Below are 17,622 nucleotides of genomic sequence, written 5' to 3' on the forward strand. Positions count from 1 at the left end.
GTGAGTACACGAGAATATTGTCCCTTCGTCCTAATTATCACGCTATCGTACGCTTTCCCGCACCGCTGGAAGCTTCGGCGTCTGCCAAAATTATATATCTCCCCATTTTACCCCCACGGAGGAGGGCAGAGCTGAGGGGAAAAAAATAAATGGGTGTGTATTTCGTGCGATTTCGTCCCGTCCCTTGGCCTGACGCCGCCCACCGAAAACCACCATTTTCGCCTAATGATTCTCCTGTAGCAGGGCTAGGGCGGCTGTGGGCGTCACCTCACCCGTCTGACGAGACGCGGCGAGTCGCCTCCTTGACGGTAAGACCCCGCACGGCACCTGACAGGTGAGGTATGGCTGTCTAAATAGCCAAGGGAAGGAGCGTCCGGGCCAGAAATGGCCGTGGGACGCCCGCTTCGGACGCCAGGGGGTCGTGTTTCAGACGCATAAATAACTTGTACTTTACTTGCTTTACCCGAATCCGGCGATTTTGGCAATAGTACATTTGGAAGGTGTTGAGCTGTCAGAGGGCCTGTCACGGTGACAGGGAGGCACGGGGAGAGGTGCCAGGCTCCCTCGGGGCCTGGCCGGGACACCCACTAGCCTCCCTCCAGCCCTCAAGTGACACCACCAACAGGAGAATAATATCCTGTAATAACGTGTACTTCCTCCTCCTCCTCGGGTGCCATGACAGCACTCTATATGAAGTTGTAATTAAGGCGCAGCCTGGGGGGGCTCTCGAAGCATATATGCATTATAATAATAACCTACCAATTAATTTTGATGAGAATTGTGTATAGATTATGGAATACAGAACAGTAATGTAATAAATGGGTATATGTTAGTGGTGTCTATTAGGAGGATTTTGTACAGATACAGTTAAGGGTTCATTAATGGGCTGCGGCTACTCGCTATTAGTTCAAATTGTTAAACTTCTTATTGTTTGGTAGCATTTTTATTTAATGTTGGGGGAAAAGATGATGAATATATGTGCATAAAGAGATAAGCCACATATATGCTCCAAGTAGACTATGAAACATATGTCGGAAAGGTCTTTTCTGACAGTGAAATTTGTTTGGAATAGAACTAATGTACAGTATAGGAAGATTTTACTTCAGAAATATTTGTTAAATGTTAATAGCAAAGACAAGAAAGTATGAGGGTCAATACAAGTTTTGAAATAGTTAAAATAAAATCAAATCAAATGTTTATTCAGTTAAAAGTACATACTGTACATGCAAGATGAGTTACAAAATATAATGTTGGATTTCTAGATAGACCTAGTACATACAATGCCTAAAGCCACTAATATGCACAGCATTTAAGGCAAATACAGTTGAGAAGTATGCTTATCAGTGTACATCTTAATCCTGTACTATGCCAATGGCTGCCTATCAGCACCAAGCCGACTTCCAAATGGTATACAGTCCACTATCAGATGTTAACCAACAAGCTCACACCAAACGTAGGCCTAGGCATAGACAGCAGACCTTCACACATTCATCACCTAATTGTCGAAAACCTCCAAAAAGTTTATAAAACAGTTGGCATACTATAAGAAAATCAGATGTTATCTTCAGTGTTTTTCTCATAATATTACATACAAGTTCAACCCAATCTCGCTATCTGTGTTTTTTTTTTTTTTTTTTTTTTTTTTCTCTCCTGAATTTACCCAAGGTAAATTCCTCCTGAGTGTATTGGGCATTAACTGCCACATACTAGCCTTCCTCAAACCCATCACCACCCAGCAAACATCTGCAATCAGAACAGTAAATTCTGTCTAGACATGCAGCCCCTTTAATCATTAACTCAAACATGCCGAACATACTCAATGTTTTCTCTTGTGCTCTGTGTACGTCTTTTACAAAGCACTTTACAGTAGACTTCACAATTCTAACCCACTTGAATTATTTCAATATTTCCTAATGGGATGTAATACAACCCATAAACTTCAGATAATAAATAAGTATCTCTTTGATATTTGCAGTCAGACTAAATCTTTGCAAATATACCATGCAAAGAAAGGGTTTTGAAATATGGGATTCACTTCCAAATGAAATACAGAATTGCTCACATCAAATTTAAAAGTTAGGTAAAAAGAACATATTCTTCTCATTATAAAACCCTCCCATTGTTCTTTTCATTATGCCATCTGTAGTATTAAATCCAAGTATTTTGCACTACTAATTCACTTTAATGTACAGTATACTGTATAAATATACTGTATCTCCATTATATTTTTTAATTTTCACCACCTTTCCTTAAAAGTTTTACTGTTATTACAAAAAATGTGAACATCGGCGTATGTCAACGTTTTTAACTTCTGTATAATATATCCGCTAGTTTTAAGTAATTTTGGATCAACAATATATCTGTTAACTTCAAAATCACTATAAATTCTCAATGAATATAGTATCTGTCATTATGTTAGCTTGAAGATTTATATTTTTTTGTGGGAATGTATAGTCCTTGCTACAGTTTTAATGAATATTGAATATACAGTACACTAAACTTCTCACAAAACCAAATGTATTTTGTAACTATGCTTATCATAAAGATTATCAGTGACCTTGCCTATATCTTTATAGTATGTATTAATATTCTTTAAAATATATTCTTTAAATCTATAATGAGTCATCTTTCATTTACACAGATCGGAAAATTACTGTCAGATGTTGATGCATGTGAAAATTTGAAACTATTTTAGTTGCAAGAAATATTTGCAAATTTTTACCAATATGAGTACTCGTACCATTTACAGTGTGCTTTGTCTCTGGTGTCTATTGAGTAGATCATATCATAATGCAATTATGTGGATCATGTTCTCATGTTCAGTACGTGGCACTGAATAACATAACTGATTCCAGTGCCTGGCTTGAGGCTTAAATCCCAACCAAACAAAAAAAAATATGAAAGATTGTGTGGTGAGGAATCTAAAAGTCCTGAATAGTGAACCCTTATCTAACTGTAGGATTGTTAATATATAGGATAACACTATTATTACTACAGTATTTGTATAATATTCTTGTGACATTATCCTACAGCATTTTATGATCCTGTATCCAAAAAGTGCAGTACCCCATGGGCTTGAATCTAACATAAACAGTATTGAATTTTGAGAAAACACTTTGAATTTTCTAGTGGGTTGGTCTCCAAAGATATCTGGTATAGCTTGTTCACTGTTTGACTGAAACTGGCAGAAAGTATACAATACTGTAGTACAGTTCAATAACTATTGTAAAGTTGGGTGACACTGGACTTAACACTTAGAAAGGTGTAACACTATTGGTGTAACGTTTTATTACGTTCTTTTTGGCAACAATAAACAGAGTATGGTAATTAAAAATATATATTTGCATGAATGTAGTTTACAGTGGTTTGATGATGAAGTGCGATGAATGATCTGACAGCGTGATAACCAAGCGAGTGTTACAGTGTATGCTGATGAACGTCAATGCCGTTGGAGATGGTGTACAGTATATCCAGTGTGTTTGCCCCTGGACCTCTAGTGAGGTTAGACTTAATTTTTATTTATTTATTTATTTATGTATGCAAGAGTTCTTACGTTTTTGTAAAGTCACAAGCACACAGAGCATTTCGGGCAAGTCCTTAATCCTAATTTTCCCCGGAATATGACCCGCCAAATCGTTTAACAACCAGGTACCCATTTACTGCTGGGTAAATAGAGGCTACAGTTAAGGACTGGTGCCCAGTCAATCTTCCCCGGCCAAGATACAAACCCAGGCCAAAGCATTTGTAAAGTGCCAAGCGAGTGCTTTATTACTGCACCACTGGGACTATATGGTAGTCCCTGCAAAGATGCTGTGTGTCCAGCCACTTATATTTGCATCCACCTGATCCTAGTTTAGACCCAGATGCTTGTAAACTGGCTGCTGGGGAAAGCTTAGCTTCTGTTTATTCATAGTTTGTGGAGCTTCTTGGGAACATGTATTGATGCAATTATTGCATGTGAGATTATTGGGAACTTTCAAGTGTTTACAATAGAATTTCTTGGACTGTGGGGTTCTTTGGGGATAATTTAGATAGTTGCCACATTATTCCTAATGTGGTTGCTACAGTACTTCCATTCCTCAGCCAGCAAAAGATGTCTGTGGAAAAACGTAAATGTGGTTATCATTCCCTGGGTTGCTGGAGGAGCAGTTTGACTCGGTGCCAAAATACAGGCAGCATGCAGATAGGGTAATGCACCAGGCCTCTAGATCTGGTGTCAAGATATATGCCATCATTCACCCTTGTGCTCATTACACCTGTACTCATTATATACTCATGAGTTGGTAGTCGGCAACTTCAACGTGAAAGCCATAGACTGGGAGGCATTTGAAGCTAGAACAGAGGACTTTTGAACCTGTAGATTCGTAAACTTCATCCTGGAAACATTGCTGTACTGTATCAACATGTTAAGCTATGAGGATGAGGGAAGAGGATGTTCCCTCTGTGCTGAATTTGATATTTACCAGGAAATAGGAAGAGATACTTGAAATTCAGTACCTTTTCTCCTTTGGGTAAAAGTGACCATGTCTTTTTGGAAATTAAAGTATGCAATGCATTGTAATCTGGAAGAAAATAAGGAGATTGAAGCAGTTGAAAAACCTGATTTCAGGAGAGGACATAATGGGGAACTTAGACATTTCTTTAAGGAATTTGACCGGATAGACTTGCTATTTAGGAAATGATGTAAATGAGATGTATGTCAAGTTTTGTGAAATATATGATAAAGGCACAATTTTTTTTATACCAAAGCAGAGATGCAGAACTAAGAAACAGGATTGGTTCAACAGAAATTGCAAGAGGACCCAAGACCAAAAGACACAAAAATGGAATTAATATAGAAAGAGACCAAACCCCCAAACATACCAGCGATACAAAGAATCAAGAAACAACTATACGGCAGTGAGGAGAGAGGCAAAAAGAAATTTTGAAAAAGGGATAGTGGGCAAATGTAAAACAGAACCAGGCCTATTCTGTAAATTCATAAACAACAAATTTCAGGTAAAAGATAATATTCACAGGTTGAAAATGGGAAACAGATTTGCAGAAAATGAAAAGGAGATGTGAGAAACATTAAACAAAAAGATCCAAAGTGTGTTTATACAAAATAAATTCTTCAGGGAACCAGACACAATAGGAATTCCAAAGAACAACATAGAGCACTTAGAGGTGTCTAGAGACAAAGTGAAAAAAAATGGTCAAGGAGCTAAGTAAGCACAAAGCAGTTGGCCCAGATTGAGTTTCACTATGGGTTTTGAGAGAATGTGCACCTGAGCTCAGCATTCCAGCAACTGATTTTTCAGGCATCCATGTGTACAGGAGATATAGCAGATGTGTGGAAAAAGGCTAACATAGTTCCAATCTACAAAAGGGGCAGCAGGGAAGACCCCCCTCAATTATAGACCTGTATTATTGACAAGTGTAGTAGTCAAAATATTGGAAAAAATACTTAAAATTAAATGGGTAGAACACCTGGAGAAAAGCTATATAATATCAGGCAGTCAGTATGGTTTTCAATCTGGACGATTCTGTGTAACGAATTTGCTCAGTTTTTATGATCGAACCACAGAGATTTTACAGGAAAGAGATGGTTTGGTTGACTGCATCTATCTGGACCTAAAAAAGGCTTTTGACAGAGTTTCATATAAGAGGTTGTTCTGGAAATTGGAACATATTGGAGGGGTGACAAGTCATCTTATAACATGGATGAAAAAATTTCTAATAGAAAAATAATGGCAGTACTGTAATCAGAGGTAATGTATTGGACTGGAGAAATGTCACAAGTGGAGTATCACAGGGTTCAGTTCTTGCACCAGTAATGTTCATTGTTTACATAAATGATATGATCTACCAGATGGAATACAGAATTATATGAACATGTTTGCTGATGATTCTAAGATAATAGGGAAGATAAGAAACTTAGATGATTGTCATGCCCGTCAAGAAGACCTGGGCAAAATTAGTACAGTATATGGAGCACCACTTGGCAAATGGAATTTAATATGAATAAATGCCATGTTATGGAATGTGGAATAGGAGAACATACACCCCCTCACAACCTATAAATTATGTGAAAAATCTTTAAAGCATTCTCATGCAGAAAGAGATCTAGGGTGGTTCAAAATGGAAAACTGTCACCTGAGGACCACATAAAGAACACTGTTCAAGGAGCCTATGCTACACTCTCTAATTTCAGAACTGCTTTTAAATACTATTCATGGATGGCGAAATACTAAAGAAATTGTTCACGACTTTTGTTAGACCAAAACTGGAATATGCAGCGGTTGTATGGTGCCCATATCTAAAAAAGCTCATCAACAAACTGGAAAAGATGCAAAGACATACTACTAAGTGGCTCCCAGTACTGAAGGACAAGAGCTATGAGGAGAAGTTAGAGGTATTAAATAAGCCAAAACTAGAAGATAGAAGAAAAAAGAGGCGATATGATCACTGCGTACAAAATAGTAACAGGAATTGGTAAAATTGATGGGGAAGAATTTCTGAGACCTGGAACTTCAAGAACAAGAGGTTATAGATTGAAACTAACTAAACAAGGCTGCCAAAGAAATATAAGAAAATTCACTTACGCAAACAGAGTGGTAGAAGGTTGGAACTAGCTAGGTGAGGTGGTGGTGGTGGCCAAAATCGTTGGTAATTTCAAAGCGTTATACGACAAAGAGTGCTGGGACACGCTTTGTCGTGTCCCAGACAAAGCGACAAAGTCTGGGACAGTCTGGGACACAGGACACCACGAGTGTAGCTCTCATCCTGTAACTACACTTAGGTAATTACACTTAACTAGTACACCTCTTGTGCTCATTATACCTGTATTTATTACATATCCTTGTGCTCATTACATCTGTAAACCACATACACTATTTCTCATTACACAACCTGTGCTCACTGCTGCTTCCTATACAGTACAGTACTGTACTTACTATATTCGGTGCTGATTACTTTTATTTTGAGTGAAATTATTTCATGGTACTGTACAGGGTGTATTTAATAAAATTATACAATCTTTTCTTAGATACCGGTATGTCTTTTAAGATAATTTTTACTGTACTGTAACTATAATTACTTAAAAAATGTTAATGAATAAATGTTTGATTCCAGGTTGATTTGAAGGCCTAGTACATTAAACATGGATTTTGAAGACCAAAGAAGAATATTTGCCATGAACATGGGTGGCCATCCCATGGCAAATCATCACGCAGCCAGTCAACAAGCTGTGCAACAAGCAGCAGCCCAGCAAGTAGCAGCTCAGCAAGCAGTTCAGCAAGCAGTTCAGCAAGTAGCACAAGGACCACCACCTCCCCTTGCCAGGATCCTGATGCCAGAGGCCTCTTTGCCTATGGTAGTTGGCTCTCGTCCCGGGCACATGAACACCATGGCCACAGTCACAACACAGATGGCTGGCACACAGCAGATTACTATGCATCATACTGTGCACCAGCAGCAGCTTGCTCACCACCAACAGCAACAGCATCAGCAGCAGCAGCAGCAAGCAGCCCAGCAACAAGTGGAACAGCAGCAAGTAGCTCAGCAGCAACAGCAGCAAATAGAGGTGTCTGTAGGCATGGCAGATTCCAGTGGAGAATCTGTTCCATCCTTGGTAGGAGTTTTGGAGGAGGCAACAGTAGATGTTAAGAGAGTAGAACTACAAGACACTTTAGTGGTAGATAGATGCAGCGGTGAAGTAGTAGATGGGGTAGCAGCGGGACACAGTAATGCAGATCAATCCCGCTGGTGTTTGGTGTGTGATAAAGGCCTCCCAACTCAAGAATCTCCCCAAGAATATGTTGACCTTTATAAAGCCACGATGACAGTTAGTCAGCGGAAGTTGTCTGCAATGTTAGGTCGTTTGGTGGGATTAACTCTCTACAAGGCTCACAGTGATGTTTTGTGCCGACGTTGCTATGCTCTAGTGGATCAAGTTGATGGACTTGAAATTGAATTAGCTGATACCAAAATGGAGTTGGTACAACAGTACGAAGCAACTATTTCTCATCGACAACCACATGCCAAAAGGGATATTGAAAGACCCACAGTAAGTTTTCACTTTAACTTCTATTTACTGTACTTGTTAATATCTGTGTCTGTATGATAGCTAGAGAATGCTGTACCTCCACTTGAATTTCTCATGGCTTATGTAAGTTGGTGGAAGGAAGATCCTGGATCATGTAGATTGCTTTTAGCAAATTTTAGAAGTATTTAAAAATCAACGGGGGTGAAATGTCCTTAAAGCAATTTATCTGAAATAAATGAGCATTGATTCTCCAAGCTTTCTACACATGCAACCTGATGCCAGTGGGGATAATCAAAGTAATCTCAGGTGTAAATGATACCATAGGAAGCTTTGTAATAGATGCAATTATATTATATGTTTAGCAAGAAAGGTTAAATTTTCAGTTTATATTTGGAATGTATATACAGTATCTTAGAACATACCATATATTGTACTGTAAATTTTCATTATAACCTGAATAGTTTTAAAGTACTCTTTACACCATTCTGTTCATATCCTGAGATATGCTAGCTCAGTGGTCTCTCTTGATCGGGTATGCTCAGAATGTTTCTTGCTCTCACATGAATTTATGCCATTCTTTGGATAATTATTACTGTCCTGTACAGAATTAGAATTGATTGTAAATATTTGCTCAAAGATATTTAATTGCTTTACAGTTAGAAGTCGATGTAGAATGGGAAGAATCGAATGAATCGGAAGTGGTAGACAATGATGATGATGACCCAGATTGCACGGCATCTGGTGCCAAACGCAAGAAGAAAACAAGAAAAACAAAACGTAAAGGAGTTCGGCCACGCAAAGTCAAATTAACTACTAAAATTAAGGTAGAGTATGTTTGATCATTGAATTTAGTGTTCCTCATCAGAAATAATAAAGTTTATCATTAAGTTGTCCTTTATCTTTGACGTACATATCTGGGATGCTTGATACTGTAATTGAACTGCATACTGTATATTGTATGTTTAGTGCACTTGTACTTTAGGCTTCAAAGTATAATTTTTAGAGAAAAATATTAGAAACCATCACAGTACTGTAATTTTAATAATTGAAAATTGCATTCATAAAAATAAGTGGAAGGTATTGTATATCTGTTTGACTGGATACATGTACATCAGTTGGGGAGTTTACAACAATATGGCGGGGGTAAGGCTATAGACCAGAAACTGAATTCAAAACGATGTTATGCTCTCGTTGTATTTGCACTTTTTCTAACTTCAAACTTTATGGCTCTAAATGAATGAAAGGAATTACATTGTAGTACCATATATTAAAAATAAGCATTTATTGTATTTAAAATGTCAAAGTTTTGGTGTTGTTCAAGTTCAGGGTACAGTACTGTTGTTATGTATCACGTGATGTTTTGATGAAGCTTTAAATTCTCAATTACATTATCTAGAAAATCCAATTATTTTGAAATATTAATTTATTAAAATATATTTGACAGCTTGATTCAGTTAATGAAGGTGGCGATGTTGATACTGATGGCCGTCCTAGAAAGAGAGGTCGTGGTCGGCCTAGGAAAAAAGACAAGGAAGAAGATGATTATATTCCTCCCGGTGCACCTACCAAGGATTGCCCTGCTTGTAAAAAGGTATTTATCCTATAGATGTTTTTTGTTGTAGTGAATAAACCCTGAAGTGCAAGATAATCGTACTGGTTTGGTGCTTTCTCCTGGAACACCTTGCCTTGGGATTTAGTGCTATGCTTAGCCTAAATCTCATAATTGCCTAACCTGAAGAGTGACTTAAATGGCAGTTCATATCTTAAACTTTATCAATGTTTGCTGAGTAGATAATTGAAATGATTCCTGTATCTTGATAAGAGAACTATTCTGTTCATCTTGTCTGTTATGTGATGCAAAGACCATACGAGTCATAAATACTTACACTCCGCCCAAGTAAAACAGAAACAAGCAACACTTAGTGGCCCAGCCAGAGGCTTAGGACCCGTGCAGGAATATCCCTGCCAAAAAAACAAAAAAAAAGTTGATGAGCAAACATCTTTAGTCATTATTGCATCTCTGTGAAGCACACAAACATCTCTGATGTTTTCTAGATTTCTCTGACTCCTTTTCTCAGATTCTCCATATTACCTGGCCAGGGAAATTCTGTGCTTTGATAACCTGGTCAGCAGTTAAATGTGGCTCTTGAAGCCCATCTTCTGGTGAAAGGATAAGACAGGCCGAGTGTGTTCTGTCCTCTTTGAGATTAGAGACTGTGGTCATATTAGGCCACGGGGCTGTCCACTATGGTTTGACTGTGCGAGATGAACCAGAATGTGTGTATCAAACACAAAGGCTAGAAAAATGTTGTTTTGGCTCTAATGACCTTGTTAGTGTTAATGAAATTGTTTAATGTGTGGAGCATCTAACTTCTAATTTTTTACTCTTCCCAGCTTTGGTTACTACAATCACCCACATCTAGTTTCTGGCCCTTTTATAATCTCTGTTCTCATAGGAATTATTAGTAATATTCTTTTTGATAAAACACACTAGAGGTTCTGTATTTTTGTTAGACTTGTCTTTACTTCTTATGCAGCTAATCACTAAGCTGAATAAGTGTTTTGTATAATCTTTATTTTCTTTCTCAGTGGTTGGCAGGCATCTTTTATTCCTTGTAATAATTCACTGTGTCGGGGGGACAGGAAGCCAGAGTGTATTCATACACGTTTGGTTTTTATCAAGTTTGGTTTGGCTTTTTATTTTTTATCAATAAATATTGGCTTTTATTTCCCCCCCCCTCCCAGACCGAATTACAGACCCCACTCAGGATGCAACCCCACAACAAGGTGACTAACTCCTGAATACCAACTCTCTGCTAGGTGAAAGGAAATGCGCCCAACTACTAATGTCCTGCCCGGGATTCGAACCCGTAATTTTCGATTGTGCATTGAGAACGAACCCGACTGTACTACTATCTACCATATAATAAAGTACAGTAGTCTGTACAAGTCTTCAACATAGGAGCCGAGCCATAATGGTCGGATCTGAACACATGCTTGCTGTTAATATTTTTGTTTCACTTTTTTTATTGATAGAATGTACTCATTTCATGAGATCAATATTTTGTTGCATTGATCAGCATTATGAACTTTCCATATGAAGAGATAAAAAAATGGCAGATTAGGAAGTGACATGGTTGAAAGATACAATTTAAAGAAAGGGTATAACAAGGGAAACGTTAATAGGGGCTAAATATATAAACACAAAATAGAACATGCAATAATAGATACAAATTGGGTTATTTTCTTGAGGTTATGTTGAGATGATTTCGGGGCTTAGCGTCCCCCATGGCCCAGTCCTCGACCAGGCTTCCTTTTTGTTACACACTCAAGAAGCGGCCTGTAGCAGCTGTCTAACTCCCAGGTACCTATTTACTGCTAGGTGACAGGAGCATCAGAGTGAAAGAAACTCTGCCCATTTGTTTCCTCCTCCACCGGGGATCGAACCCGGAACCTTAGGACTATGAATCCGAAGCGCTGTCCACTCGGCTGTCAGGCCCCAGGTCAGGTCAGGGTAAGTTTAGATTCAGAGAAGACCTGAGTAAATACTGGTTAAAGAATAGGGTTGTTGACTTGTGGAACACATTGTTGGGTAACATGTAGACATTGAATTGCTGGAGTGTTTCAGGCATAGATTAGACAACTATTTTAGTTCTGTGATATTGTTAAACCTTCTTACAATAATTTATTTTGTCGGGGACAGGAAGCTTGTGTATGTTTTAATTGGGCTGGGATTTCAGAAGTCTTAACTAATTCACATAAATCTATGGCAGGAGACCAGAGGTCTTTGGAAAATATATAATTTTGCAGTACAAGTCTGAAGTTGATTTGAATAGGGTCTGTGCAGTTATAATTAACCCAAAGTGCCTCTATTGGACTACTGTACCAGTGCATACAGACAACCCTTATTTGCCTGAAAGGGTGTGATGCAAATGGTTTTTTGAAGCAATGGCTAGATGCACCCCTTCCTGTTAAGTCAACCTGTCATCCAAAAAAAGATAATAACTATAGATACTCTGGATGGTAGTACAAAATATGGACTGTTGCTCCCCCAAAATACTTTATTTATTTTTTTCTATTAAATTTGTAGAGGGCCTGAGGATGAAGGCAACAACCAAATTTAATGTGTCCTAGGGCTAGTGTAGTACTTATACAGTATGTCTAAAAATGTGCCCTAAGATTACATGTTAAGCTTACCCTGGACAGGTTAAATTTAGTTTAGAGCGACAGTTTCGCTTCATGCAGGTCGCCATTCAATCCCCAGCTGTCCAAGTGGTGGAGCATCATTCCTTTCTCCCGTCCCATCCCAAATCCTTATCCTGATCCCTTCTCAGTGCTATACAGTATAGTTGTAATGGCTTGGCGCTTTCCCTTGATAATTACCTTCCTCCACTTTTTGTTATGCCCTTTAGTATTCCAAAGTGCAAAATGCTAATTGAACAACAGTCCATATTTTGTATGTTCCATCCATAATAGCTAAACATAGTATAATATTGAAGGATGGGATGTGTTATGTAGGTGGTCTTTATAAATCAGTATTTCTAAAAGGAACAGAAAACAAAAATTGCTATTGTGATTTATTTTGAATACCCGCCTTACCTTGCAATGATTTTGGGGCTCAACATCCCCGCGGCCCAGTCCTTGACCAGGCCCTCCAGTTCAACCACTTGGACTGAATTGTAGAACGACGGTCTCGCTTCTTTTAGATTGGCGTTTAGTCCCAGCATGTTCAAGTGGTTGGGCGCTATTCCTTTCCTCTGTCCTATCCTAAATCCTTATCCTCTTATCCCTTCCAAGTGCTATTTAGTTGTAATACTGTATATCATTTATTTTTACTTCGTGCCTATAGTATTTTTAGCTTCTAATTATACTTCTTCTCATGCAGGTTCTTCATGCTAAGAAGTACCTGATTCATCTCTCGACCCACCGCCTCTTCCCATGCCCATTTTGTGAATCGGTTTTCAAGAGAAAGGTAAATACTGAGTATTTGGAAATACTTATTTGTATAGTTCTGTATTAATATTTATTTGTTCTTTTCAGTCATTATATGTAAGTTGAATGTGGAGACACACCAAAATGTGAGTCAAATTTTATTTCCAGGTAACATTTGGCCTGTAAAGATTTTATCAAATTCAAGATACACACAGATCTAGGGTATTTGAAGGTGAAAAAGGGGGGTGAGAGGTGGTGTTAGGAAGACAAAGGTAAGATGAGATCAAGTCATATACACGAGGGATTGTGTGTGATTATATTCCTTTTTTTAGTAGTACAGTAGTAGGCATCTATCAGTCTCGGAAGACTACGGAGTTGTGCTCAGGTTGTCGGTCTGGAGTAGCCTCTCCAGGGCGCAAAGCCAGGGTTGGTTGATAAAGGGTAGCTAGCAAAGCTAGCTAACTAGCAAAAGGTGGAGTAATGAGGAGTTTTACCTAATTCGGTTTTATAGTGCTAGAGATTCTATATAGTCTCCTAATCTTCTTTTATTCTTGGATGTAGAGTTTAGCATCCCTGAAGCTAATGAAATATTGCTCCTGGTTTGTATGCAAGGTATAAGTGGTGGTGGTGGTGTCATTATGACTTGCCTATGTATATTCACAAATACTGTACTCCCATCCAACCATACGTTCCCACAAACGACACGTTTCCACCAACCATACATTTCTACCAACCACATATTTCTACCAACCACATATTTCAACCAAACATACATTTCCACCAACCATACATTCTTACCAGCCGTATAAAAGACCCGACCCCCACCCTACCCACATTATCCCACTGCATCCATCCACTCTTATCCCCATCTGTATGTAGTGGCATTTTGGTTTTTGTTAACCAGAATACTTTTTGTATTGTGAGATAAGCCTCGATCAACTGTTATTGAAATGCAACTTGTTACTTGGCTGTTTTTATCATAGGGTCTGCTGTGTTGTCCTTTTCTACCTTGCTTATTACCTTCCGTGCTTTCCTTCTCCCCGCCTTGTTGTTTTAGTCGTTTTAGATTCAGCTACTCTGAACAAAAAGTTCCATGTAGCACAGGCTATGGTGAGCCCTGTAGTGGACTCCCCTGGCACAGGAGTGGGGGCTGATTGTGTCCCTGCCTTATTTCACAATTGAATGTGCAGGTTTACTTGAAATGCATGATCAAATTGCAGAAATTATTGTGTGTAGTTAAGGATTCCATGGTTAGTTGGCATTGTTCTGAATTGTCACAAAAACTTGGGTTGCAAGATTTATGACTGCTGTTATGACAAAAGAAAGAAATGTTGGTTTATAGAGACAAAATTAGAAATGCAGCCATTTGAAAAAAGAATTACAAGTATGAAGACCAGTCTTTGGGGAGAGCAATGCTGTTTTTTGTTTTCTAAAAGTCTTTGTGGATGACATCATATAAGTTATTTTGCATTTAGTTGGAAGAGGTTGAAAGAAATTTAACTTCATGTTTTATAGTGCATACTATAAGTGGAAAACATTCACAGTATGATCAACTTTTGCATGACTTCATTAAGGAACTTTTTGTATGGTTGCTTGCAATGAATACCTCTGCCAAAACTTGAAATTATTGCAAATCGTGTTGGCAGCCTGGTGGTGAAACATTCCTGGAGAAACTCTGACCACTAATCCTTAGCCAAATTTCAGGACATCAAGACACATCTTGCTGAAGCACATCAAGAGGAGATCCATTATCCATGCACAGAATGTGATGAGGTTTTTGACACATTCATGCAACTGCGGCAACACTGTCTTGTGATTCACATGGGGGTTGAAAGAGAACAATTTATGTGCAAAATATGTAATAAAAAGTTTTCAAGTTTAACTGGCCTTAAAGTTCATGTAGAAACTATTCACGAAAAAGCTCAAGTTTATGAATGTCCAGAATGTAAAGAAATCTTTAACCAGAAAGGGAACATGCAAAATCATTTCCGCCGTGTGCACCAGGGAGATGAGGCACGTAAATTGTTGTGCGATATATGTAATAAGGGCTTTATTTGCCCGAGTGACCTAAGGAAACATGTAGAACGGGTACATCTGAAGGTGAGAAAGAATGAAGTCATGTGTGAAGTTTGTGGTAAGCCTTTCTCCGATTCAAGAGCCATGAGAATTCACATAAATGCTGTTCATACCAAGGAGGTGCAGCACCCTTGTCCAGAGTGCAAAATGGTGTTTCATAGCCTTACTAATATGGTGACACACAGGCGGCGTATGCATGGCGGACCAGAAGGAAGAAAAAACGTGTGTGATGTGTGTGGTAAAGGGTTTTGTAGTCCAAGCGACCTAAAGACCCATATTAGGGTAGTCCATGAAAATATTCGAAAGTATGTTTGTGATATATGTGGCCAAGCCTTCAAAGTTTGTTCACATTTGAAATATCATCGTAGAAAGCACACAGGTGAGACACCATATGAATGTCCTCACTGTGGCAAGTGTTTCCATGGACCTAGTCACATATCAGACCATGTCAAGAAAGTTCACAAGACAGTGTATATTGGTACGAACCAGAGACGCAAATTGAACCTTCCCGAGAGTGCTCCACCTCCACCTCCAGGCATGTTGCCAGCACGTGAGGTGAAGCCCAAGCCTAAGCCAATGACTCCTCCCATGAACATGGTTCATCCGACCTACTCTCAACCGATGGCTTGTACCATTCCAGCTTCTGGAGTGACAACTTACGCTCCTGCTCATCATACTTCCAACATGCTGCCTCCAACTCAGACTAACCCACCTATGATTCACCACCAAGGACTAATGGACCACCATAACCCATATGCCAATTTCCAGTTTCAGACAGTAGAACAGACCCCAACACAACAGTCTCCAGTACCCATGGTGGTTCGTTTGTTGCATGACCTGCAATACCAGTAGTGCGTAGGGCAAAGCCCATGTTAGTGGAACAGCAGGTGGGTTTAGATCTAAATTTCTATAAGGGTTCCCGATGTGCATATCAGTGGTTATGATTGTGTTCCGAGGAGTGATGACGGCAGTTTTGAGAGCTTTTTGTTTATTTTTCACAGCAGGTCTGCAATATTATTATTATTTATTATAATTATTATTATGACTTTGTATAATTTTATTAATGTTTAATGTATCATCTACTGTGTATACCATGTATCTGAATAGTACAAATTTTTTATCATGTTTAGTGTGCTGTATTTATTAAGTGGGACTTGAATTACAGTTGCCAAAATATAAGTTGATAAATAATTATGAAATACTGTACAATAGGGTTGGCATATTATTTTATAAGTAATTCTCTATACGTATATTTTTAAAATTGTAAGTACCATACTATAATCTTAAGCTGTGTTTTGATCTCACTTATAAGTATTTCATACTTATGACTTCGTGTATGGGTATGGTAAATAAGATAGATTAATTTCCAGATTGAATGAGACAGATAAATAGTTAGGTTGTAGGCTAGCATAATTATTTTTTTTATTGGCAATGTAAAATAATGTATTTTTACAATTTTGATTGTGTGAAATGTATTGGTCTGAGAATGTAAAATAATTATGAAAATACACAATGCCAAATTTGTAGCTAGTAATTTCTCAATTTACACCCTTATCCAAATTTTTTGTGCACAATTTTATTTATCACTTTTGCGTGCCTGGCGGGCGACCCGCCATGCACCGCAAGGTAGGCTGAGTGTTGGCCGTGAGCACACAAATAATATTCAAATGTTTATGCTCTTTTCAGCCTTCTTGCCTCAATTTTCATGCTACGTCATTCATTTTGGTATCAAATTGTTCGCTATATCAAGGTGCGCATTTATAAACCAGTCCCATAATATTTGGACAATAAATGGAATATTTACAAATTTGATTAAACCGTGCAGTAGGCCAAGCGTTGGCCGTGAGCCCGCAAACAACACTCAGATGTTTATTCTCTTTTTCAGCTTTCTCGCCTCAATTTTCATGCTACTTCATTCATTTTGGTATCAAATTGTTCGCTATATCACGGTGCACATTTAAAAACCAGTCCCATAATATGTGGACAATAAATGGAATATGTGCAAATTTATTAATTGATGACAGCGTTATTGTCTTCAGGGCCTCTGCATATATTGGTTTTATGACGTAGAGATAATCATCAGAAACGCAAAAGTGTTAAAGGTGTGCTGATGCACCAGCCGACATGTGATTATGTGAGTACAGGGGTTACCTTACCTTGAGGTTACCTTGAGGTGCTTCCGGGGCTTAGCGTCCCCGCGGCCCGGTCGTCGACCAGGCCTCCTGGTTGCCGGACTGATCAACCAGGCTGTTGGACGCGGCTGCTCGCAGCCTGACGTATGAGTCACAGCCTGGTTGATCAGGTATCCTTTGGAGGTGCTTATCTGGTTCTCTCTTTAACACTGTGAGGGGTCGGCCAGTTATGCCCCTTATGTGTAGTGGAAGCGTGTTGAACAGTCTCGGGCCTCTCATGTTGATAGAGTTCTCTCTCAGAGTACCTGTTGCACCTCTGCTTTTCAATGGGGGTATTCTGCACATCCTGCCATGTCTTCTGGTCTCATGTGATGTTATTTCTGTGTGCAGGTTTGGGACCAGCCCCTCTAATATTTTCCACATGTAAATTATTATGTACCTCTCCCGCCTGCGCTC

The 17,622-nt window shown here is 38.8% G+C and overlaps 1 protein-coding gene across 7 annotated transcripts in view; it reads left to right on the top strand.

Annotated features, from left to right (window-relative positions):
• Positions 1-17,622, top strand: part of LOC123768102 (zinc finger and SCAN domain-containing protein 12) — a 58,576-nt gene that overhangs the window by 34,162 nt on the left and 6,792 nt on the right. The window contains exons 1-6 of one of the 7 annotated variants that reach the window (XM_069306898.1): positions 324-639; positions 7,114-8,047; positions 8,683-8,850; positions 9,471-9,617; positions 12,912-12,998; positions 14,663-16,560. In XM_069306898.1, coding sequence (XP_069162999.1) covers positions 7,142-8,047; positions 8,683-8,850; positions 9,471-9,617; positions 12,912-12,998; positions 14,663-15,886 — 2,532 coding nt within the window. In that variant the 5' untranslated portion in view covers positions 324-639; positions 7,114-7,141 and the 3' untranslated portion in view covers positions 15,887-16,560. The other 6 variants (XM_069306897.1, XM_045758412.2, XM_045758407.2 and 3 more) reach the window with 6 other exon arrangements.

Source organism: Procambarus clarkii, chromosome 59 (assembly GCF_040958095.1).
Source record: "Procambarus clarkii isolate CNS0578487 chromosome 59, FALCON_Pclarkii_2.0, whole genome shotgun sequence".
NCBI classification, from domain to species: Eukaryota; Metazoa; Arthropoda; class Malacostraca; order Decapoda; family Cambaridae; genus Procambarus; species Procambarus clarkii.